Source organism: Sceloporus undulatus, chromosome 9 (genome assembly GCF_019175285.1).
Source record: "Sceloporus undulatus isolate JIND9_A2432 ecotype Alabama chromosome 9, SceUnd_v1.1, whole genome shotgun sequence".
In the NCBI taxonomy this organism is placed as follows: domain Eukaryota; kingdom Metazoa; phylum Chordata; class Lepidosauria; order Squamata; family Phrynosomatidae; genus Sceloporus; species Sceloporus undulatus.
Genome location: NC_056530.1, coordinates 10,648,012 through 10,674,100, shown reverse-complemented (window position 1 = coordinate 10,674,100; position 26,089 = coordinate 10,648,012). Strand labels below are relative to the sequence as shown.

Below are 26,089 nucleotides of genomic sequence, written 5' to 3'. Positions count from 1 at the left end.
TGATGTATCCCTTCTGAAAGTGCAAAGAATAGAACCTTGGCAGCTAAAATGAAATCATAGTGCTATAACCGTAATGCGAAAAGGCTCAAGATCTGGAATTTTGCTTAATGCTGGAGTATCGCCACAATCTAGCCTTTCAGATTTTTTTTATTCAACTATATGTTCCCCTAGACCTACCACTGACCCCGCCATGCTTCAACACTTCCAAAGGGTCACAGACAACCCTCTCCCATTTAATATGAGCCTGAACTAGTTTCTGTGCTCCATTTCTCCCCATTCTACATGGGGGGCTCTCCTGACACTGGAAGAGGCGGGAGGGACCCAGTTCCATCGATACGGCCAACTGCCTCCCTTGAGCCTTCAATTTAAGGCTCCAGTTAACTGGAGGATGGGTGCCGAGCTTGGGGCAACACAGATTGGGCATGGTTCTCTCAACAACACATGGCGCGTGGCCAAGCCCCACCTACAAAGGCCTCATCTCCTCCAACCTGGATGTGATTTTGCAGCACATCCAATTGCTAACATGGGTATCCTTTCACCCGCCAGGCTCCAAACATTCCCACCCTGATGCCCCTGATCTGATCTACAACTGCTTAACCCTTGAAGGGCCTCGGCAAGCTAGCCAGCTCCATGCCGGGGTCGTCCATTTCCAATTAAAAGCTAATTAACTCTTCTCTTTCTCTCAATCGCTGTTTTTCCCGGGGGGAAGGAGAGATTGAATGACACGTAGTTTGATTGCCCATCCAGACAAAGGGACAGGAGGGGGTGCAGATGGCGTGGAAGCATGCCACTGATCCAGTCCCAGTTTAAGGCTCTCCCCCATCTCAGCCCCACCACAGCTAGGACATGAGAGGGGCGAGGCAACAATGAGCAACACCCCTTGATGTTTCCTCTGAGAAGAGGACCAAACAGCCAGAGCAGAAGCCAAAGCCGAAGCAGCAGTGTCTGTTCAGGCCTCCTGCTCCCATCCAGCTGTTTTGCTCTCTTCCTGTTTGCCCACGGGATGCCAGCCCGTCACCGGAACCCGGTAAGGGCGTCATCGGGGGCAAGCCGATGTCAAACAGCCTGTTCCCATGTTCCCATCATGGGTGGGATTTGGACAGGGCTCCCTTGCCGGGGGAGCTGTGAGGTGGGGATGCTGAGATGTCGCTATGGATGGTCCTTAGGAACATCCTGGAGAGGGTGGGAGAAGGCAAGGTCATCCAGGGAATCTCTTGAGAAGCTTGGAGCTGAAGGGGTTGGGGGGGCAGCATTGGAGCTACCTATAGAAACCAACCCCTTCCAGGTCAGGTTGGTTGGGTTCATGGATGTGGGACATAGCAGCTTTCTGCATTCCAGCTTTCTGAGGACTAGAAGTCCAGCTTTTGTTGCCTCTTGGCCAAGAACTCTATGGCCAGCTGGACAGAAAGCTGTGGTAAATTGGCTAATTTGTCATTATATGTGGAAATATGGTTATAACATTTGAATGATGTGCTCAACCTAGTGAGTAAGCCAAGTGTATGTTGTAGCTCTGCACTGAAGTGAGCAAGCTGCACATGAAACAGGAGTTTCAACACAACAGGAGCAATCGGAGACATCTCTATCAAGGGTGCAGTGAATATGGTGTGGGGCTTATTACCTGTTTTGGAGGTAGCATTCAGCATCTTGCATAGCTCCTTTAGACTAAACTCCAAAGTGGATTCACTGCACCAGTGCGCTGGAAGCTTCTTGCCTTCCCTGCATCATCAGATCTCCTCACTTTTGGATCTGGGTCCCTGAGAAAGGAAGGAACTAACCCTTTTCCCCAAATTGCTACCATAATTTAACTCATCCCACCCTGAAATTTCCTATTAAGCAATGGGGGGGGGGGATGATATCTATATTGTACCTGGCTTGTTTTGCACAGTGACCAATAACAGTCTTGCAGGGAAGAGGGCATGATAAATGGTCCAGAGGTATTGTATCCATAGTTTATTCCAATCACACCACCATTGCTTTAAATCATGCATGCTTTAAATCTTTAAAAACTCCTGTTTTTAAATTGATTATCTAGACAGACAGACAGATAGATAGATAGATAGATAGATAGATAGATAGTCTATTAATACTATTTTCCAACCTTATTAATGGAATAACAATGACTGTTTGAATTTTAGCATTTTAACTTTAATAGTTTATTGGCAGTTGTTCATTTTTAGACCAGTCTCAGTTGCTCACTTTATTTTATAGTGCAAGAAATGCCATTCAGAATCAAATGAAAACATTCAACCAAGACAACTTGCTTTAAAAGAGCACATTTTAAAGAACAATTATTATTCAAGATAGTGGCCATAACATCTGAACTGCATTTTGCGCCTTAATTTTATGCTTTAGACCTATATTGGTGTAGTCCTACATATTAATGCAAAAAAACCTGGTTTCACCCCCCCCAAAAAAAAAAGTTTAACGCCCACAAAAAACAGGGTTTGGGGGTTGTTTGTTTTTCAGTTTCCAAAAAATTGTTATTTTCCAACCCTGCCTGTATTGCACACTGTTTGCCCCAAGATACAGTTGTTTGAAGTGTATGATGACAGGCTAAAGCTTTGTGAAATAATGAATATATTCAACCCCTGGGATGGAAATGTCAAAGTGAAAAAGGGAGGTCATACCTGTTTAGTGTGGAGGGAATAAATTGTGTGAAGATGCCATCTTGCCAGAATTAACTCTGTGCCATTGGAGGTTACACGACAAAAGATTGAGAAAATGGGGAATGGGGATTGTTGACCAATTAAGTGAAAGCCATCCTTTTCTTTCCATGTAATATTTGTTATGTTTGCTGTGCCCCTTCAAGTCATTTCTGACTTTTGGTGACTGTAAGGTGAACCTATCATGGGGTTTTCTTGGCAGGTTTCTTCAGAGGGGATTTGCCATTGCCTTCCTCTGAGGCTGAGGCTGTCACTCCTCAGGTTTCCATCGTCAAGCCAAGATTCAAATGTACTTTTCTTTGTCACTACAACTTTCAGAGTCCCGCAAGCACCATGGCCAAAACTTTTCTATAATCCAGTCTGAACCCCTCTGTCTGCGGGAACTTTGATATTTCTTTTAAACGTTGGGTTAAAAGCCCAAAGATATGTAGAAGATGGAGCAAGCTTATTTTCTGCTGTCCCAGAGACTAGAACAGGAACCAATAGATTCAAATTACAAGAAAAGAGATTCCATCTAAACTTCAGTGGGAAACTCTTAACTGCAAAAGCTCTTTGACTGCCTCAATGGATAGTGGATTCTCCTTCTTTGGAGATATTTAAACAGAGGCTGGATGGACATCTTTCAGGAATGCTTTAGTTGTTAGAAGCATTCCTGGAAGATGTATGTCGAAGATGGAGCAAACTTATTTTCTGTTGCTCCAGGGAATAGAAAAGGAACCAATGGATTCAAGTTACAAGAAAAGAGATACCATCTAAACACGAGGAAGATGCTCGTAACCGTAAGAGCTCTTAGGGCCTGAACAGACAGGCCCAAATAGAGCTGCTTCAGGTCACTTTGGAGGTATGCTATTTCAATGATACACACATCTTAAGAGGCGAGGAGCTGCGGCAAAGCTGTGCTCCAGTCCTTAGGACTGGAGCGTGGCTTTGGCATGGCTTCTAGCCCCTTAGGACACATGCAGCATTTGAACAACATACCTCCAAAGTGACCTAAAGCAGCTTTACTTTGGCCTGTCAGACTGCCTAAGAGGGTGGTGGACTCTTCTTCTTTGGAGATTTTTAAACACAGGCTGGATGGACGTCTTTCAGGAATGCTTTAGCTGCATTTTCCTGCATGGCAGAGGGTTAGATTAGATGGCCCTTGTGGTCTTTTCTGACTCTAAGATTTTAGGATTCTAAATATGACCCAAATTTTCTTCTTCCTTCAGGTGCCCCAAGATGACTGGGGAGGATACCCATCTGGGAAGGATGGGGAGATCCCATGTCGGCGGATGCGGAGTGGAAGTTACATCAAGGCCATGGGAGATGATGACAGCGGTGATTCTGATGCCAGCACCAAGGTGTCTTCCAAGGGGGTGACCCGGCGTGATGGGTACCGCCGTTCCTCCAGTGTAGATCAGGCCAGAACCAAGTAAGAAAATAATAAGAGATTCCACATACACCTCAACACCACAGGAAAACTCTCAGGCTACATGTCACAAATTAACCATCATTTTTTAAAAGAGGGTGGGAGTCTGTATGAAGGGTGTTCTGTCTTGACATGAGTTACAAAAGAGGACAGCGGTTGAACACTTGTCTTAACCATAAGTCCATGGGCTGCAAGAGAGGCCAAAGTTTGAAACTGGGGCATCCTAGCTAACTAAAGATCCCAAAATCCTCAGCATGAACAGGGGGATTCTTGGAATTACAGTTTCCAGAATTGCTTTCTAGACACTGAGAGTTCAGCTACACTATAGAAATAAGTACTTTAAGTGCTATACTTCCATCAAAGGAATGCTGGATTTAATAGTTTTACAAGGTAAAGCTAAAGAGCCTTCTCAGCCTGAGAAAACTACAAATGCCAGGATTGTGTAAGATGGAGTCATTAAATCATTAATAACTCTTGACCACACTCTGACACAGTTTGGCCAGACATGCCCCGTTTTCATCTGTTAAACGTTGGAGGGTATACATTTACAGGGAACGCAAGGTGTTGCACTCATGTCCTGCTTGTGGGCTTTCCATGGTTGTGTGGCTGACCGCTGCACAGGAAACAGAACGTTGGACTAGATAGGCCAGAACAGCTCTTCTGATGTTCCTAAAGACCATGGAAGACAGCCCAGAGTCATTTCCATATGTTCTGCTCATGTCATGCTTTGGGCTTGGTTCAGAAACCTTTCTTCCCCGTGTCTCTCATTAGGTTTGCAAGTAGACACTATTCTGACTCATATATCTGTAACTGTCCCAGCTGCTGCACGTCACCCCGAATCCGGCCACGGGGACAAGGGTATGGACGTTCCTTCACCACCGGGCAGGTGAGGTGCTTTGGTCTTTAGCTCTTGGGGTATCGAAAGGAAACTGGGTCAAGGAAAGAGAGCGCAAGAGTGGAAAACCGCAACAATAGAAATTATGTTGTATGCAGGTTGAGTCTCCCTTATCCAAAATGCTTGGGACCCAAACTGTTTTGGATTTTGGATATATTCTTTTTTTTAATTTGCATATATGTATATAATGAGGTATCTTGGAGATGGGAACCAAGTCCAGATATAAAATTCATTTATGTTTCATAGACCTAGCCTGGAGGTAATTTCATACAATATTTTTAATAACTTTGTGCATGAAACAAAGTTTGTGTGCATTTAACCATCAGAAAGCAAAAGTGTTGCTATCTCAGCCACTCACATAAAATGTTTTGGTTTTTTGGAATATGTCGGACTTCAACATTCCAGATAAGGGAGACTCAACCTGTACCCTTTGATGTGAACACTTTCACCACCAAAATGCAATCAGAATGTAGAGAGTCCACCTAAATCCCCGATTAAGGATATATTTTTTTCTATGATGGGATGGTGGGGGAAAGGAGGCATGCTTTGGGATGGGTAAAACAGGAAGAGCAAAACATTTCAGTAATAGTCCTTTTTCTATTATATGACCTTTGCTTTGTCCCTGGAAAATTTCCCCCTTTTCACCCCAGTCAATATCATCCGAAGCCATGCTGGCTAGAGGATTCTGGGGATTGAAGTCCCCAAAAGTGATTTTTCCAAGCTTTGTATACTGTATATGGAGAGCTTGCCGATAGTGTATTGGGAAGCAAAAGCTGCAGTTTCTCCTCCATTCCTCCAGAAGGTGGACTACCAATGCCCTAAACCAAAACGAACAACTTTCTCCCCCTCCTTCGTGGAGCTTGGAAAGGCAGATATTGCAGCTACTGCTACCATAAAGCTCAGGAAGGGTGAAGAGTGGCATGCAGCCCTGACTTCTGCTACCACACTGAAAAGGCACATTTAGGCTGCAGGGATGTGATGCAAGGCAAGAACTTGCTTTCTCTGCACAGCGATGCGGTGCATGCCCTCTGTGCCTGGCTTTGGTCACTGCTCAAAATGGCTGTATGCATTCGGATATTGCATTGGGACAGGAGCTTCTTGGCTGCGACTCTTTGTCCTGGTGCATGGCCAACTCATACTGCCTCCATGATGTGTGGGTTGCACCTGACTTGCCTATATCTTGCTTTTGCTCGTAACCTATGCTCATGCCTGTTTGCCTGTTTTCTGTATTTATCTGATGTATATCCAACCTTTCTCCCACTTCTGTGGCCCCAACCAACTCCCAGCATTTTAAATAATGTACACAAAGAAACACAATAAAATGGATTCCTCCTAGAGAGACAAATAAGACAAAACATTAAAAGTATATACATTATAGAATATTATGACAAGAACCCCAGGAAAAAAAACTAGCACTTGTGTTTCTGGATGCCGAAAAGTCATCTGACAATGTAAATTGGCAATTCATGGTGGGAAATGGAAATGGAAGTAGGACAGAATTTCATTCATTGAATCAAATCGATATAGGAAACACAGAGTGCCCAAATTTTAATTATTGCGGAGAAAATAAAACTATGTGGAAATCATGAGAAGGAACTCAACAAGGTTGTCCACTGTTCCCTTTATTAGTATTTTGTGGGTTTTTCGGGCTTTCCCTTCATTGTTTATGACAGTTCTAGAAATTATTAAGAGGAAGATTTCAAGATGAATAACTAATGCAAGGACCTATAAAATAAAAGGAATCAATGACAAGTTAAGAGTGTTCACCGATGACATAGTAAACTTTTTAGAAGAACCTGCAGAAAATATTGAAAGACTGCATTTATTTGATGCATATTCAGCCTTTCTCCCCGTTCTCTGGCCATTTCCTAGCATTTTTTTAAAAATACACAAAGAAACACAATAAATAATCCTGTGAAAATATAACTGAACAACTTATAGTATTAGAATATAATGTTATCAAAGCCCGAGTGATGCCAACACTGGCTTCATTCTAGTGCCAAATTAAAACATGTCTTTTTTATGAAACTCTTTGGGGAATGTAACCCATTTTGCCAAAAAAACATATGGTTGCATGGTTTCAAACCCTTTCCATTTGTCAGAAATGATTAAAATTGTTTAAATTGTTTTACCTTTATTTCAAATGGTTCCTAGATAGGTCTAACTTTTATTTCTATGCTGCACAGAGAAATTGTGATACCGAGTAGGATAAAAAATATTTCTGTTGATAAATAAATAAATAATGAAATGAAACAACCTACTTTTCACTCTTCTGCTTCAGCATTGAAGTTAGGGATTAATTTTAGGAGGGGCAGGACGGATGGTGTGCTACAACCCACTTGGTCTTCTAAGAGAGGCTGAAAGAGAGGGTGCTTTTGTGCCAGCCTGCGTCTGTGCTGCCCAAAATGGCCCCGTTACTCTGCTTGGGTCACATCATGTTCTTTTGATGAGGAACATTTCCAAACATGGATGTTTGGAAATGCATATGATAGGGGCCTATGTACCATTGGAGTGGGAAGGGCATTGCTCCTAGGCCTCCAACCAAAGATGGGGTTCCTGCCTTCTAAGGACTCAACCCAATCCCTACTATGATAGACCAAATGGTGGTTACAACCATGTTTGGGGGCTCCATTTCTACTTCTTGCCAGTGGAGCCCTGGATGCCAAACTAGGCCCCCAACATAGCGATACAGAGCTGAGATTGGGCATGGCTTCCCATTGGGTACCCTGGGTTTCTTGTCATGTAACATCTGAAACCATACTTGTCCCTGGTGTGCCTAGGTCCAGTCTCTGTTCGTCATCACCCGTCTTCATCCCTCCATTGTCCTCTCTTTTTGCACCTAGATTAATGATGAGTTGAACCACCAGTTTGAGGCCGTGTGCGAGTCCGTTTTCGGAGAGGTGGAATCCCAGGCCGTGGAGGCCCTGGACCTGCCCGGGTGCTTTCGCATGCGTAGCCATAGCTACCTGAGGGCCATCCAAGCTGGCTGCTCCCAGGATGATGACTGCCTCTCTCTCTTCACAATGGCAACCACCACCCATCAGCCTGGCCAGCCCCTCACCAGCAGCATCCTCAAGCCAAGCACCTGTAAGTATCTCAGTGGCTGTTCCCAAACCATTATGGCTGTGTTTGTACCTGGAAAAAAATAGGATATCCAAGTTCCTTAGAAGAATCTTCTCCTTGCTTAGAAAGGCTAGCATAAAGGGTCACCGTGGTTGGATGCCTGCCGAGGATCCATGCTCTGCATAAATGACCCACCAACAAGAGCCTAGTTTTCCTCTTCACTTGCTACCAACAATGATAGGTAGGAGGAAAGAGCAGTTGATGCCACCACCTGCCTACTCATAACCTGTCTGCCCAGCAAGTGAGTAGATGGTGACAATGCTGAGGAAAAGAAGGAACAGCAGATGAGAAGGTAAGAATAGGGACCATTGAGGACCCTGATAACCTAGAGGCAGCACTGCTCCTGATCCAAAATTGTCATTATATTGCCCATGCAAAATGTTTCCAAAGCCAGCCAGGGACTGGGACACTCCATTTGGAAAAGTTACTTTTTGAACTACAACTCCCAGAATCTCCACCCAGCATAATTCTGGGGGTGGGGGGTCCAAAATGTGACTCTTCTGTACACCGGGTGTTGTGGTGTTGTTTCACTCTACGTGACATGACAGGTTCAGTCCTATATGTATTTGCCTTTTCTTTTCTTTTCTTTTCTTTTACAACTGATGTCTTTCCCTTTCTTTCCTTCCTTTCCTTTTTCTCCCTCATTACCCGCCCCATCTCCTTGCAGCCTTTACTTATAGGAAAGCTCTGCCACCCCTTCCTTCAGGAATCAAAGCCAAGCCCCTCATTTCTGTGACAACGCAAAGCAGCAGCGAGTCTACCCATGACAGCTTTCTGCCCCGAGAGGTCAGCCGGAGCCCATCATCCTGGTCCAAAGAGGCCACCAAGCGCTGCAACTCCACAGAGAGTTTGGAAAGCACCAAGATCACTGCCATGTCCCTGGATTTGCCTTCCATCCAACCCAGGACTGCTCCCAAACCATCCACCCTTATCATCAGGACGATTCCAGGGAGGGAAGAGCTGCGCAGTCTGGCCCGTCAGAGGAAATGGCGTCCATCGATCGGAGTTCAGGTAGGTTCAGGGTGGGCTTGAAGCTGTAGGGAGGTTCAGTGGTGTCACTAGGGTTGGCATCACCCAGTGTGGTAACCCATGGCGTCATACACACCCCATTGACCTCCTCCCATCCCACACCATACAGAAGCCTTAGTCATGTTTTATATACTAATGTTACTCATACATCGTAATTCCCAGCAAGAGTTGTGAACTAACAAAATTAAAATGATGCCTTTAAATTACAGTATCATTGACACAGCCTAAACGTATTTACAGGCACATTGTTTCATGTGGTTAAAGGAAAAATTTGGTAAGAAAATTTTTGAAAGAAAAATAAATTAATTAAACATTTAAAAAATTAAAAACATAATTTTAAAATTAAATTTAATTTTTTTAAAAACCTGGGGCCTCTCCTTTCTCCTCCTACTGAGCCTCATTCCATTCACACCATCTCTTCAGCATTTTAAAGGGAGGCAGGCAAACGGGCCAGACTGGACCAGAGGTTCCCCTCCCCATTTAACCCTCCAACATTTAACAAATGAAAACTGGGACATGTGTGGCCAAGCAACATTGGTGTATAAGGAAGGACAAAAAATATTAAGGAAGAGAAACAGGCAAGCTAGGAGAGGATACGGCAGTTTGCTTTTGCCTGAGCCTACTGGGAAGGGCCTACTCTTCTCCTCTCTCCCCTGATGCAAACTATTTTTGAACACTGAACTCAGTTTGCAGCAACTGAAGTAAGCTGGGGGCAAAGGGGAAAGTTGGAGGAAGAGAAAGAAACTGAAAAGTGGGATGGCAGAAAATTAATTGGGACTGTCCCTGCCAAATCAGGAGCATTGAAGGGTGTGTGGTTGTAGGCTGCTCCAACCTTCATTATCTTCAATCTTCTGATGATAGAAAGAATTGGGTCAGTGATGTAGACTCAAGTCCATTGACTCGGATTTAATGACATGGACTTCAATGACTTGACTTGGACTTGAAACTTGGCAAAAATGATGCACTGACACAACTTGACTTGCAACTTGTATATTTTTAGTGACTGACTTGCTGGTGCCATTCACTCTGAGCAGCAGGCAAGACCTGCCCCCAAAGTACAAGGCACATTTCTTGGAAGGGAACAGCAAATGCATTAGGCTTGAGGCAGAAGGATCCTCCTCAAGCTTTTGAATAGCTTTAGAAGGCCCCTCTTAGGTACAATGGGGACAAGCTGCCAAGCAGATCTCAACCCTCACTTCAAGTCCATTGCCTAATACACTTGCTGTTTCCTCTGAGAATCGCACTCTGTCCCTTTTTCTCCTATTAAAAGATGGCTCCCAGACTTGAGACTCAGCTTGAGACTTGACCTGAAACCATCTTGCAAGGACTTGAGACTTGAAGGTAGAGACTTGAGACTTGGACTAAAAGACTTGAATACATTACTATGCTGGGTAGAGCATCCTTTTCAAAAGGTAGCACCTCTGTCCTTCTACACATGGAGTATGGATTTGCAACATTTCTGTTAGTTCAGGCTGTCAACAACAAAAACTTTGAAACCTGAGGCAATCTCCACCCAGAATTTTGTACAATCTCACTGTTTCGTGGCATTCTCTTGTGTTTAGAGTGAGCAAAAGATCTTCCAACCCCAGATGCAGAAGCTGTCCAGAACAGCAACTTGGATAAAAAAGACAGCATCAGTGTTTGGGGTTTTGCTGGTTTTAATTTGTCTCCTAAATTAGCATTTCCTGCGCTCGCCATGCTTCATAAGCAGGCCAGTCTCTTGTCAGTTGGAATCAGCCCAGGTGTAACCGAGAGAGGTTAAATGGAGTTCAGACAAGTGTATCGGAGCGGTTCAGTTGAGGGGGCAAGCTGGCGGAAAAGAAGTGTCTGATCCAACTTCATGGTCCCGAGTTGCTTGTTTGACAAGGTCAAAAATGTTGAAGGAAGAGGCCTAAGGCTCTTCAAGAATCACTCCAAGCTGATGCAAAATGAATCAATTAAGCTCTAGCTAGCGTTTTGCCAAGAGAGGACCATGAGGTGTCATGTTCTGCAGGAGAAACTGGTATTTTGCATGCAGTCCAAGGTGCCTGAATTGTCCTGTTTATGGTCCCATCTCCAACCTCCTTTTCTTTGACATTGGGTCATCAGAAGCTGTCTTCTGATCAGGAAATGCAAACCGGTGGCCTTCCAGCCCTCTCCATTGGCAGTATTGGCTAGGGATGATGGGAGGTGCAGTCCAACAGCACTGAAATGTCTGTGTGGCTTCCACCGCCTCCCAGTCTAAAACACCTTGCTTTGGCTTTTCTGATGCTGTTGTTTTCATTTTGCGAGACCTGTTTTGTCGCCATCACAGGATCCGGACTTGCAGAAATGCAGCAGATGAAACGTTTATTGGTGTAAACATGAAGTTGCTTTGGGGGCTTTGAGGAGCTCTGAGGCCCCACACCAATTGCTCCAAAATGCGTCATTTCTGACTTAGATTGACCATAATGTGAACCATAATATGAACTCTAAGGCAACACATTCATGAGGTTTTCTTGGCAAGTTTCTTCAGAGGGGGGTTGCCATTGGCATCCTCTGAGGCTGAGAGAGTGTAACTTGCCCAAGGTCACCCAGTGGGTTTTTACACGGCAGAGCTAGGATTCGAACCCTTGTCTCCAGAGTCATAGTCCAACGCTCAAACCACTACTATTATACCATGCTGGCTCTCGCAGACAAATTTACATTGCATGAAACGGCACGCAAGATTGCGGCCCATGAATTTAGAAATCTTAATTCCATTGCATTTATCTTATAAGGAGGAGAATTAACAATTAAATTTACATGAGATTATCATTTAAATTTAAGTTAAGTGCCTGAACTAAAAACCTTCCAGCATGAAGCTGGAAAATGCCATCCATGGTTATTACTGATTTATTACTTGACTACTGATTCGTGCATGGTTAAGAGCTTCAAGATATATTTTCCTGAGGCAAATAGAATCATAGAATAATAGAGTTGGAAGAGACCGCAAGGGCCATCCAGTCCAACCCCATTCTGCCATGCAGGAAATCCAAATCAAAGCATCCCCGACAGATGGCCATCCAGCCTCTGTTTGAAGACCTCTAAGGAAGGAGACTCCACTACACTCCAAGGAAGGAGTGTGTTCCACTGTCAAACAGCCCTTACTGTCAGGAAGTTCCTCCTAATGTTGAGGTGGAATCTCTTTTGCTGTAGCTTGCATCCATTGTTCCGGGTCCTAGTCTCTGAAGCAGCAGAAAACAAGCTTGCACCTTCCTCAATATGACATCCCTTCAAATATTTAAACAAGGCTATCATATCACCTCTTAACCTTATCTTCTCCAGGCTAATCATCCCCAGATCCCTAAGTCGTTCCTCATAGGGCATGGCTTCCAGACCCTTCACCATTTTAGTCGCCCTCCTTTGGACACGCTCCAGTTTCTCCATATCCTTTTTAAATTGTGGTGACCACAACTGGACACAATATTCCAGGTGGCCTAAAATAAAGCAGAGGACTATCACATGAATGAAAGAATATACACACACATTGAGTTTTCCTTATCTTTAATCATTGGGACCAAAAGTCTTGGGGATTTTGGATTTTTTTTTTATTCTTTTAGTTTTCATGTATTTATATATGCATTTTGGAATATTTGCATATACATAATGAGATATCTTGGAGATGAGACCAAAGCCTAACATGAAATTCATTTACACTTCATTTACTCCTGATACACATAGCCTGAAGGTAATTTTATACGTATTTCTAAAATAATTTTGTGCATGAAACAAAGTTTGTGTACACTGAGCCATCAGAGAGCAAAGGTATCGCTACTTCAGCCATCCTTGTGGACACTTTTGCATTTGGGAGTATTTCTGATTTTGGAATTTCAGATAAAGGAGATGCAACCTGTGTATAGTAGGTAGATGAGATATATCAATAAAGATATAAACCTTTTCACACTGGCATTTGCTAAACTGTCATAAAAACGTGTTGCCTCTCTAGAATTTTCCCTCGTTTCATTAATAAATAACTTAATTAATAACAAATGCATCTGGGGAAGTAGACTGAAGTCTACGAAAGCTCATGCTGCCAGCTTCTTTCTTTCAGTCAGTATCAAAGGTGCTACAAGATCTCTCTACACATTAATGAATAACTTAATTCTGGAATTAGGGCAATGTTGAAATTCTACCTGAAGTCAATTTGTTGTTGTTGAGTGCCTTCATGTCAAGACAAAGGCAGGAGGAAAGCCTTATGAGGATGCTCTTAGCCAGCTTACCATATTTCTTTTCTGGTTCCCAGCCTTCATACACTACACTCAAAAACTTCCTCCACCATTTATATGGTCATCCAAAAACCCTGACCTTAGACAACATCTTTCCTCCTGCCTTTGTCCCTCAATGATCACCCTTAAAACTGAAGTGGTCCCCTTATCACCATACCCAGAAGTTTTGAATTTCTATGGCTATTCAGACAGTACCATATATAAAAGACACCCTTCCTGGGCACCAGTTTATGCATCTGAAGAAGTAGACCAGGCCTATAAAAGCTTATGCTACCATTTCTTTTTCACAGTTTGGGGGTTATTATTACTCTTAGTTTCAAATGAAAAGAAAGTGGCGCCAGAATGCATTCACATAAAGTTGCTAGTTTAGCAAAATTACATGAATGCGCATTGCATTCGAACTGGCCCCCTATTGCCCCAAAATAGCATGCCATTGCCCGTATTTGCATGTGGCAGTCTATCACACAATAACGTGAAACCCTATGATTGCATTCAGACTGACTTCCCATTGCCCAAATTTGTGTGTGGCGGTCTATCATGCAATAACGTTAAACCCCATGGTTGCGTTCAGATTGCCATTGGATTATACTTCCAATTTCCCTTGTCTGATAAACTCCTTTGTCTCAAAGGGGCAACAAAATCCCTTTGCATTTTGATCATCAGACAGAGAGAGGACTCAAGCAGTCCAGAAGGACCACCTGCAAAACTGCCATTGCTCACTTCCAGCATCTGCTGGTTGCATTCTAGTGCCAAACTTTTGTCCTCCAGATGTTTTGGACTTCAACTCCCAACATTCCTGACTGCTAGCCAAGCTGGCTAAGGCTTCTGGGAGGTGAAGTCCAAAACATCTGGAGGATCGGACTCTGGGAGATGCTGCTCTAGTGTATGGTAGGACCAGCCTGGAACCATATGCCCTCCTATAGATATATTCTTCACCCGCCTTGGAGGTGGAGAGTGCAATTGGGTTGTTGTTTTTTAATGTATCAGAAATGTCTGTCAAAGTAATTTCGAAGGAGAAGAGAGAAGCAGGGAAGTTGTTTCTGTTTTCTGCACAATGGATCTGGTTTCCTCCTCTGCCGGCGCTCATGGACTGCGGCTGAGATGCGTCCGTTGTCCCTCTGGTTTGCCTATGTCCTGCTACTGTGACAGTTTGTCATCCCCACCCCAGAAATAAATAGCCATTTTTAAAATAACACATGCAAATGAAGTGTATTTATGCAAAAGAAGCAAAGACGCATGGTGTGTGTTGAAGGGTGACATTGCTTTGCAACGGTTGTATTTCTGTTTTCGCAGCATAGAATATGCTTTGGGAGGGGCAGTTGGGAAAGAAAAAAAGGTTGATGTATAACAGCCTTCCCCAACCTGGTGCCATGCTAGATGGGGACGATAGATGTTGTACTTCAATACAGCTGGGGAACATTGGGTTTGGGTTTGGGGGCTGACAGCACTTGGGATGCTGGGGATAATGGGAGTTTGGGACCAATGCATCTAGAGCAGTGGTTGAACAGCCCTTTCAGAGGGGTCACCTAAGACCATCAGAAAACACATATTACCAGTGGTTTTAGGAATAACGTTGTGGTTGGGGGTCCCCACAACATGAGGAACTGTATTAAAAGGTTGTGGCATTAAGAAGGTTGAGAACCACTGATCTAGAGGGTATTTAGTTCAGAGGAGGCTATGTTGATGGGAATTGCAGCCCAATGTATTTGGAGGGCATTGGGCTCTTGAAGGCAGGAGATGATATGAGCCATAGTGCACCACCTCTAGAAGGCATTGTTTTGGAGGATGCTGATGTGGTGAGAGTTATAGTGCATGAAATCTAGTGAGTAGTAGGCTGGGAAAGCCTGAGTAAGAGAAGTTATACACTAACATATCTAGAGAGCATCAGGTCTTTAAACAGAGGCTGCATGGCCATCTGTCTGGGATGCTTTGATTGAGAGTTCTTGCATGGCAGGCGGTTGGACTGGATGGCCCTTGGGGTATCTTCCAACTCTATAATTCTATGATTCTATAATTCTATGAAATGTATTTTTACACTAGGTTGTATGGTGCCCCACTTTAATCTTACAACAGACCTGTGAGATACGTTAAACTGAGAGATGGTGACCAACCCAAGGGCACCCAGTGGGCTTCAGTCATAGTCTGGCTCTTTGCTGATGCTGAGGCTGATGCGGTGCAATTTTCCATGGAGTCAATTCACAAGAGAGGCCAAATTATTTTGCAAGCCTCTGTCCTGGACTTTGAGACAGGCGTTCTCCTTGCTTCCTTCCATACAGCTTGCAGGAGTGTCTGCCTGATAAGGCCTTTCAACTCAGCTCAGTATCCCTCTGGAAAAAGGCATGAAAGAAACAGCTGGCGTACCATAGCACTTGATCTCTGTTTTCCAGTCCTATAGTTTATCTGGATTTCCTTTTGCATCTGGTGCTGGGGATGTAAAAATGTACTCGACTGTTTTGAGAGGGAGAGCTTTCTTCTCTCCCTCCCCTCCCCTCCCTCCCTTCTTCCTACCTATGAATCTTTCTTCTCTCCCCTCTTTCTTCCCCTTAAATATCATTCCTTGACTGACCTATCCATCCTTCTTCCTTTCACCTCCTTTCTCTCCCTTTATTCTTTCTTCTAATCATCAGTCTCTTTCCCCCTCCTTTTCCTCTTTCTTTCTGGCTGCATTATTCCCTTCCACTAACCTATCTGTCTCCTTCTGTTGTTTCTTCCTTTTTGCTTCTTCTTTTCTTTTTTCTATTACTTGCACATTTTCCCCCAGGCCTTTCCAAATTTATCTTCCCTCGCTTTCATTATTCCTTTTCATCTATTAATCTACCCACCTTTTTTTTTCATTCATTCATTTCTTTATCATTCCACTCTTTGTGTGGTTTTGCCTTTATACTTTTCTTTCATTCCCCTTCTCGTCCTTTCTCTTTCTCTTTCTCCTTTCCATATTTTGCCCTTGATACCTTTTCATTATTTCTGTTTATTGTTCCACTTATCTCTCCTTTCTTCCATTCTGGTTTTTTTTAAAAAAAAAACCTGTTTCCTCTACTTATCAGTCTCCCTTTCTTCACTCCTCTTCCCTTTTTGGTTCCATTCATCAATCCACCACCATCTTGATATTATTTCTTTATCCATCCAAACCTTCCTTTCTATTATTTTTATTATTATCGTCTGACATTATGCTTGTAACTTACCTTTTCATAATTGGCCCGACACATGTACAAGACTGAATCGAGTAGTTTTGCAACCTCTGTATTCACCTAGGGAATGCCATGGCATGAATAAATTATGGCTATCCATGTGCACAGAAGCCAGTGGAGTAACTGATGAACCACAGATGCTCAATGGGAACTCCTGATGCACATCAGAAGGTCCAAATGCACATCAGAAGGGACCAGTGCACATTGAAGCACTCTTGTCTAGGTGTGCATCGTCACAATCCACTATAAGAGTTTAGTTCTATTTCTGCAACATATAGACAGATGCGTACATTTACAAAACATAGACTAGAATGTAGAATTACAACCATCATTATTATTATTATTATTATTATTATTATTATTATTATTTTATATATCATTTTTCCCAACATTGAGACTCAATGTGGCTTACAGAATACAATGGGCCCTTGGTATCTACTGAGGTTTGGTTTCACTCAGGATGACCAGATGTCTTGACTACAAAGGAAGACAAGGCACTGTAAAATATAGGCTGTTCAAGAAAAATATAGGACATGACCAAGTAAAAGCTACAAACAGTCATCTAAACCTAAATTCATGCATCTTAGTCATGCTGAAAATGTAGGACATGTAAGAATTCCTCCTGGACAGAAGGCTGAAATGTCAGACATGTCTGGGGGAAAGAGTACATATGGTCACCCCCGGTTCCAGGACACCCCATGGATACCAAAATCCATAGATGTTCAAATCTCATTATATACAATGACATAGTAAAATGGCATCATTTATATAAAACGTCAAAGTCAAGGTTCGCTTTTTGGTGGGGGGGTAATATTTTCAAGCTGTGAATGGTTGAATCCATGGATAATAAATCCGTGGACATGGAGGGCGGGAGTACTATTATGGTCCAAAACACACTGCAGAAATAATCTAGTTTGGGACCTCTTTAACTGCCCTGGCTCAATGCTAAGGAATTCTGGGGACTGTAGTTTTGAGACATTGAACCTTCCCTGACAGAGAGCTCTGGTGCCGCAACAAACTACAGTTTTCCGGATTAACGCAGTCTCAAACTGGATTATTTCTGCAGTGCATTTTGTACCTATCTTTCATTTCCTTCCTTCCTTCCTTTTCTTCTAATCAACTTATATTTTCCCTCTTTGCTTCTTCCCTTTTCTTTATCCTTCCCCTCCTGCAAAGGTGGAAACCATCTCCGATTCTGACACAGAAAGCAGAAGCCACCGAGAGGTCCACTCCATCGGGGTCCAGGTGGAAGAAGATAAAAGGTATGGCTGGTTAAACATCCCTCTTGCTGCTTCGCTCTCACCTCCCATCGGTCCCCTGGAACTGCAATCTGTTGCATCCGCTCGGTTGTCATTAAGCAAAAGCTTCCACTAATGCCCCTTTCTCCCCAAATCAATATTCCCAGCACAAGCCTACTAAAATCCATTAAAGAAAGAAAGATTCATGGAGCCACTGGTGTTGGCTGCTAACCGCAGCTGGATGGTCCCTGGGTTCCTGCAGATAAGACAGCAAGTGCTGTGCCTCATTCAGGGAATTTAATGCATAGTCTAGAAAATGTCATCTTCTACTGTAACTCTCCTATGTCTTCTCGTGGCTTGTTTCCTTTTCCTTTGCAATCCTCCTTTCAAAGAAAAAAATCTATTAAGAAGGATGACACAATGGCTGGAATGCACAATCAGAGTAACAAATGCCTAACCCAGAGGATGTAGAAAAGCTTATGCTACAACTTCTTCTACGTATGTGAAGTCAAAGGCTTTCATGGCTGGCATCCATAGTTTTTTGAGGGTTTTTCAGGCTATATGGCCATGTTCTAGAAGAGTTTGTTCCTGACGTTTCGCCAGCATCTGTGGCTGGCATCTTCAGAGAATGCTGGCATGGAAGTGAGTGAGGTATATATACTGTGGGTCCCTTGGTTGAGGTGAAGTGATTTAAATAATAATAATGATAATAATAAGTTCAGGCTATGTGGCTGTGTTCTGAAAGAGTTTATTCCTGCAATTTCACCAGCATCTGTGGCTGGCATCTTCATAGAATGCCGGCATGGAAGTGAGTGGGGTATATATATACTGTGTGACCCTAGGTTAGGAGGAGTGATGCAGATGCTGGCGAAACGTCAGGTTCTTCTACATAGTTAGGCTCAAAGGTGCTACAAGATCTCCTTGCATAAGTTTGTGACTGGTTCTTATTCACAATCCCTATGTTTTCAGTAGTGTTGAAAATATTTGGGGAATCATGAAAGTCCACCAGTCCAGACTTACAAGTCGGCAGCCCCTGCGAGCAACAAGGACCTGTTCTTCTGTGAACTGGGACACAGCAGACTGATGTTTCCACTCTGCACCTGCAAGCAATCCCAGTGCAAGGAGGAATTGCAATAGGGATTCTGGTTCCAATTTTTACATTGGAGATGGCTCATGAGAGGAAGGTGGAAATGTCATCCAACTGTGTCCTGATCGACAGGAGAACATCACCCAGTCGCTCAGAGCAGCTGCTGCCCAATAAGTCCAGATTTGGGAGAAGGTCCAGCCAAGTGATGCTACTTAGCATAGTAAAATACAGCAGGCACTTGGTACCTGCCGGGGTTTGGTTTCAAGATCCACTGTGGATACGAAAATCTATGGATGTTCAAGTCCCATTAAAAACAAGGGCAGAGTAAAATCGTGTGCCTTATATAAAATGGCAAAATCAAGGTCTGCTTTTTGGAGTGTATATATTTTTAAAATATTTTTAAGGCATGGATGGTTGACTTTGTGGATAAGAATCCATAAATACAGAGGGCTGGCTGTAGCTGATCTAGGATCATGGCCAACATCCTTTGACCAGTGGCATCTGGATGCACCCTCACTGGCTCATATCTATTCTGTGGATTCATAGAGTTGGAAAGTACCTTGAGCAGTATCTAGTCCTACTCCCTGCCAATGCAAGAATTCACTAATAAAAGACCCCTGGGAGATGCCCATCTAAGTTCTGCTTCAAAGCCTCCAACAAAGAAGAGTCTGGGCCCCCCTCAGGCTGTTTGCTTAAGAAACTATATGGGTACTCCATGTTCCCAATGAAAGTGAATTTTAAGTGTGAAGTGCTGCCTTGTTTTCAAAGCTGAGAGCTTGTAATGATTCTCACAAGTTTAAGAAAATACAACCTACAGAACATAAATGTAGCTGAAGATGTCAGCTTCCTCAGCCGCTTGGCTCTCAATGTTAGGGGAAGGTAGGAAGTCTGTTGCAATTGTTATAGTTGCAAAGATGTGGTTGGAAGACTGCTGACTGAAAATACTCACTTGAGCAAGGATTGCAGAGTGGAACTTCTAGAAGCCAGGAGGAAAAGCTTCAGCAACATAGTCCTTCTCCCTTGGCCCCGCTTTAGTAAGCTGAACCAGATATCCCATCCGAAATAACCTTAGAAAGGGAATGTGAGGGCTTTGAGGTTGCCCATCAGTGCATAGGGACACAGATCATTTGGTCATAGCGAGAGACGTGGTATTTTTATTTAAATCACAGCAATTATTTCTCTAGCAAGGGCCTCCCCCAGGCTATATCTGCAGCCATCAAACCCTTATTACTCTTTAGACTGACCTTATTTTGGTTTAATAAAAGAGCACACATTTTCCGGGGCCCTCCAGGGGCGACAATTCACCTTCTAAATAGGTTGCAGCCCAAATAATTTTCTACGCACTGTTTAACTTTTTAAAAATATATGCCCATTTTTTTAACACTTGCGCTGGACTGCCAGCCCCTTCTGGGTTTGGAGGCATTTTGGAAGTCCATACTGCCCCTAGGAGTCTCTGAAATGTAGGTGAGCATATGAAAGCCATCTGTAAAACACTATCACGTTGTCCTTCTTAAGTGTAGGGGAGAGTGATGCATTGCTAGTCGGTTTGCAAGTGGCTATTTGGGCCATAGCTTAGTGCCCATCCTTTGCATATCAAAAAAATCCATGTAACAGGACTGAACTAGATGGACCAAAGACCTGGCTCAGGATAAGACAGCATCCTGGTCCTCCTAAAGAAAGCCTACCCATGTGCATAAATGTGTGGGTATGAGTACGAGCATTAGGCTTGTGTGATAGGCACATCCCTCTGAAATTATTTAGGAGATCTCCAGTGAACAACAAACAGACACACCTGATTTCCCTGCAGTTCACTTCATGGACACCTGAATCACAGAGGACATGATAGGACCACCACCCTGAATGTCCCATTTCTTCATTCAAGTGGGGGACCGTCCTCTCTTCTTCTTTCGCACACTCTCTCTTCTCTCTCTTCTCTCTCAGTCTCTCTTCCTCTTCCCCCTCCCTTCTCTCTTTTTGGTCCTTCAGCATCCATCCACTGCTGGTTGCCATAGAAACGGACCAGGGAGCAGGATGGAGGAAGGGAGCCGGCATTTTCACAAAAAAGAATTCAGGGATGCCACTGCTCACTGGCTGCTTGTCTGACTTTTCCCATGCTTTCTCTCTCACACACACACACACTTGTCCCTAGTGATTCAAAGAGAGATGCATGCCTAAAGCTAGCGTACGGCACGTGTTGAGCCTCCTGCCTCAGAATCTTATACATGTAGACCAAGGCGTGCAGAACGTGTGCCATTAGACCTCTGATGGACTCCAACTCCCATCAACTTTAGCCAATGGGTAGGGTTTGATGGGAGTTAGAGCCCAGTAACCTCAAAGGGGCCACATTCAGGCCCCATTCCTCTTGCAGGCTCTTGGTTATCGGAGAGAGCTGGAGCACTCTGTGGCCTCATGCCCAGTGATACATTTTGGCTCATTTTCGAAAAATATTTCAAGGATAAGCCTTACCTCCGATGCAAATTAAACCTTGTTAGTCCCTTTGGGCACATTCCCTCTGAATACTGAAAGCCCAGCTGCATAGTGCATTGGTTAAATCATCCAGCTTTCTTGACTTCCATGTGTTGGAAGAAAGGCAGGGGATGTATTTAATTAATAAATTAATAAAATCAGCATTATATGTGAGTATGGTGAGGAGGGGTCTTACATAAATCAGGACTGCAGCATGCAGGGAGAAAAGGTCTAGACCATTCTGCAATGCTGGCAATTAATACACACACACACACACACACACACAAAGGGGCTTCAGTCCAACATCCGCTCAATATATATAAAAGCTTGCATGCAGAGATATGCTACGTGAGTGCTACACAACCTCCCTGCAGAATAGCAACACTGCACAACACCTGTCACTGACTAGGTGCCATTGCACCGTACACAATGCAAAAATTCAATTCAAAGTATAGGATGCACAACCGTACGCAATGGATAAAACACACAACTACAATATAGGGTTTGTTGTTGTTGTGCGCCTCCAAGTTGTTTTTGACAAATGCCAACCCTAAGGCAAACCTATCCTAGGGTTTTCTTGGCAAGAGTCTTTGGAGGTGGTTGCCACTGTCATTCTCTGAGGTTGAGAGAGTGTAACTTGCCCAATGTGGGTTTTTTTATGCTCAAGCCTGGAATCGAACCCTGAACTCCAGAGTCGTAGTTCAACACTCAAACCACTACAGCACAGTGGCTCTCTAAACTATAGGGTGCACAATCACAACATGCAATATACAACCACAACAGAAAGTGTATGATGCACAACCATAATGTGCAATACAGTTTTGTTCAGAGGAGGCTTGCCTTTTCCTTCCTCTGAGGTTGAGAGAGTGTGACTTGACCAAAGTTACCCAGTGGGTTTCCATGGCTGAGTAGGGACTTAAACCCTAGTCTCCAGAGTCATAGCCCAACACCCAAACCACTACACCATGCTGGCTCTCATCATTCTTGCCTACAAAAATGAAATGTATGAAAATTTACATCCTTATTGTCTATAAAATGGGTTCATGCTGTGCATCTTAGAAGATATCCTAACCCTCTTCCCTCTTTGGTCCAGGCGTGCTCGGTTCAAGCGGTCCAACAGTGTTACAGCGGGTGTGCAAGCTGACCTGGAGCTGGAAGGACTGGCAGGGCTGGCCGTGGCCACCGAAGACAAGGCCCTGCAGTTTGGACGCTCCTTCCAGCGCCATTCCTCAGAGCCTGAGTCCACACGGCAATACTCAGTTTACAAGACGGTGCACACGCAAGGTCAATGGGCCTACCGGGAAGACTACCAGATGCAGTACGACACCATGGAAGTGCCCCGCCAGGATTCCTGGATGGATCGGGGCTCACGCAGCCTGCCGGATTCTGGCCGAGCGTCGCCTTGCCACCGGGATGGGGAGTGGTTCATCAAGCTCTTGCAAGCCGAGGTGGAGAAGATGGAAAGCTGGTGCCAGCAGATGGAACTGGAAGCTGAAGATTATGACCTACCAGAAGAGAGTGAGTCTATGTCTCTATCTTTCTCTGTGTGTGGGTCTCTATCTCTCTCCCACGTCTGGCAGAGTGTTGGGTTGGTGGGATCTCATCTGGAGCTGCCATCTTCCTTTTCCAAGCCAGTGTTTGGACAATGCAGCTGGTGGCTTCTCTGTCACTGGAGTGGGAATCCACTTGGGTTTTAATCCAAACTTTAAAGACACTGAATGTATTTTGGGAATACATTTTGTCCTCCCTTCCTTAGAGATGTTAAGAGCATCACCTCCCAATTGCAAATTCACATTCCTGATCAAGGCCATGGAGAGGATGGTGTCCCACAACTTCAGGTGTTCCTAGATGAAAAGGATTTTCTAGGTCCATTTCTGTCTGGATTTAGGTCTGGAGAACAGGGGTGAAACAGCCTGTATCGTCCTGATGGATAACTTTATTCAGGAGAAAGAGATGAGAATGTCTTATTGATTTGTCAGTTCATTCTCCTCAGTCTCTTAGTGGTTTTCTGTATCGTCAACCGCAGTAGCCTATTACACATAAAATTATTGTTCTTAATGGGATTTGTGTGTGGCATTGGGTTTCCAGAGTCTGTTAATCATCTTGGGCTTTTTGAATCAAAGGGTGAGGTGTAAATAAAAGAGATAATACTTGTGTTTTTTAAGTGCCCATTTAAAAGGAAAGCTATCTTTAGCACTACTCCTAGTTTAACTCTTAGACTTGAAGAGCTGATGGAGATGCTCCAATGTTGGGCATGCCTTGAAGTCACTTTTTTAAAGGCCATTTCACCACTGACCTTCTCATTTTCTCCATCTGTCTCCCCAGTCCTTGAGAAGATCCGCAGCGCAGTGGGCAGTGCCCAGCTCTTGATGAACCAGAAATTCCAGCAGTTCTACCGTCTCTGTCAGCAGAACATGGTAAGAGGACCTCTATGTGCATACTTAGGCTGGGGTCCTGTTAGTGGCATAACCACACATAGGTTTCCTTAAACTTCTGTATGTCGTTCTCTGAAGATGCCAGCCACAGATGCAGGTGAAACACCAGGAATAAACTCTTCTAGAACATGGCCACATAGCCCAAAAAACTCACAAAAATCTATAGAGTATGGCTAGTTTTACTTTTAGTGGTAACATGAGGGAAGAACTTTGAGGGTGAATTGCAGCATCCAATATAGAAAAATCCATAGGTGAATCCCCAGACGTATCAAGCTGCCTTACCATTCACTGAAGTGAGTAAAATAATATGTATTAATCCCTAAAGCAAAGGTGAGGAAGTGCACTTTACAACTTCATGCCACCTCCCTGCACCATTTTGCGGAGAGAGGGCATGATAGTAATGGTTCCACAGAGCAGCGAGTCAACTTTTAATTCAGCAAAGGGCTTCAGGGAGTTTGGGGAATCCAAATTTGACAAAAGCACAGCTCTGATTCTCTACCTTCAGCATCTTCTTGTTCATCAATGCCCAGGTGAGACTGGCCGAACCTGTCTGTGACCCCTAAGTGAAGGCAACTTTTGACATCCCATTCCTTTTCTGCTTCACCCTTGTCAGGATCCGAATGCTTTCCCCATGCCCACTTTCCAGGACCTGGCTGGATTCTGGGACCTCCTACAGCTCTCCATTGAGGACGTCAGCATGAAGTTTGCTGAACTTCACCAGCTCAAAGCCAACGGGTGGAAACCCATTGAGCCCAAGGTAAGAGAGAAAAGGGGTCAGTCATAGAACCAGGGATGAGGAGGAGCTGGCTGCATGTGCAAGGCTTCTACCACTCAGAAGTTTTAATACAAAAATACTAAAATCATTACATGTTCATGTCCCAACCACAAAATTCTTCACCAGGCTGCTTTCTAAAATCACGCACATGGTGATATTTTTCTTAATGTATAGAAGTTGGGACTATTATTTGTTACGCTACAGTTCTCAGAGTTGTAGTCCAAAAAAGGAATTTCTCCCAAATCTCTGACACAGCTCCTAACCCTGTCTTCACAAAAATTAGAAACAACAACATTGAAAAAGATAAGAGGGAGACAATACTGACTGAAAGCTCTCTTTCAGTTCTCACCAGTTTTGGACTTCTGTTCCCAGAATTCGTGACTGTTGGCCAAGCTGACTGGGGCTACTAGGAGCTGAAGTCCAAAACACCTGGAGGACCAAAGGATGCAAACCGCTGAACTAAATGGATCCCTCCAAATGCCTTGTTTTCTTCAGAGACTTTTAAGCATCTTAACCCAGACTGAAAGGACCCACTGGGTCCCACCTTAGCCCTTGGGCTCCTCGGATGATGGGATCAGCACCTAAAACATTATAGCATTAGCTGAGTCTAGCTAAGCATTTTTTAAAAATTCCCACAATGCTTCAGAAATGGGCTAGGTCAAGGGCATTATGGGAAACTGAAAGGATAGCACAATCCAGTTGTCTGGCCCAGCAACCCAAGCACCGCCAGCAGAGCAGTGAACAAATACTGGCTGGTTGCAGCTGAATTTGCTACTCTGCTTTCCTTCACTTAGTTGGTCTTCAAGATTTGAAGATATAAAAGAGAAAGAAGGGATTCAGAAAGAATGAGAGACAATCACAGCTGTGATCTTCCTTCCCGCTTCCCTCCTCCCGCCCCAGCTCTAGAACCGCACTGCTGGCCAAGGCAAAATAATTGGGCATTTTAAACAAATCTTTGTTCTTTTTCATTGTTATTTTTTTCCCCAGCCTGAACAGCAAAGCTCTTACAGCTGCTCCCTCAAAGAGCTTTTCAGATCCTGACTCAAAAGCTATTTCCGTTAGGGTTTTGTTTTTTGTTTTATCTTGTTTCTGTTGCAACGCTTCTAGTTTTTGTCTCTGAAAATGCTGGTAGGCATGCACCCACACGCAGGTTTTTGAATTTGTACTTGGGATGGTGTCCTCTGGACGGTGGTCACTGCCTCTGGTTGGCACAGCTGGGTGCTTGGCGAGGCCTTGATCCATGAATGGATACATCAACACACAGCCATTCCCTGGTTGCATCCAGACTGATTGAAAAGTCCCACCTTTTGTTCCTGTCCTTTCCATCTTTATACTAAGTTAAAATACACACCTGCCTCCTCCCCTACAGAAGCAGCTGGACTTTTTGTCCAATGCGGACGTCAATATTTAGTGGACGACTGCAGAAGAAGTTGTGTATGTGGTGCCATTGCAAATTGAACAACAATCGGGGGGAACCCCAAGCACTCACCCCTCTACTGTCAGAACAAAATACTGTAGTCTTCAAATGGATCAAGGAAAGTGCAATGAAAATATAA

At 43.9% G+C, this 26,089-nt stretch overlaps 1 protein-coding gene across 2 annotated transcripts in view; it reads left to right on the top strand.

Annotated features, from left to right (window-relative positions):
• DLGAP3 (DLG associated protein 3) overlaps positions 1 to 26,089 on the top strand; it is a 175,903-nt gene that overhangs the window by 147,541 nt on the left and 2,273 nt on the right. Inside the window, exons 4-11 of one of the 2 annotated variants that reach the window (XM_042441275.1) lie at positions 3,872 to 4,074; positions 4,891 to 4,957; positions 7,810 to 8,053; positions 8,757 to 9,100; positions 17,709 to 17,794; positions 22,417 to 22,841; positions 23,649 to 23,740; positions 24,372 to 24,515. In XM_042441275.1, coding sequence (XP_042297209.1) covers positions 3,872 to 4,074; positions 4,891 to 4,957; positions 7,810 to 8,053; positions 8,757 to 9,100; positions 17,709 to 17,794; positions 22,417 to 22,841; positions 23,649 to 23,740; positions 24,372 to 24,515 — 1,605 coding nt within the window. Of the gene's footprint in view, positions 1 to 3,871; positions 4,075 to 4,842; positions 4,958 to 7,809; positions 8,054 to 8,756; positions 9,101 to 17,708; positions 17,795 to 22,416; positions 22,842 to 23,648; positions 23,741 to 24,371; positions 24,516 to 26,089 lie in introns of both variants that reach the window. The other variant, XM_042441274.1, reaches the window with a different exon arrangement.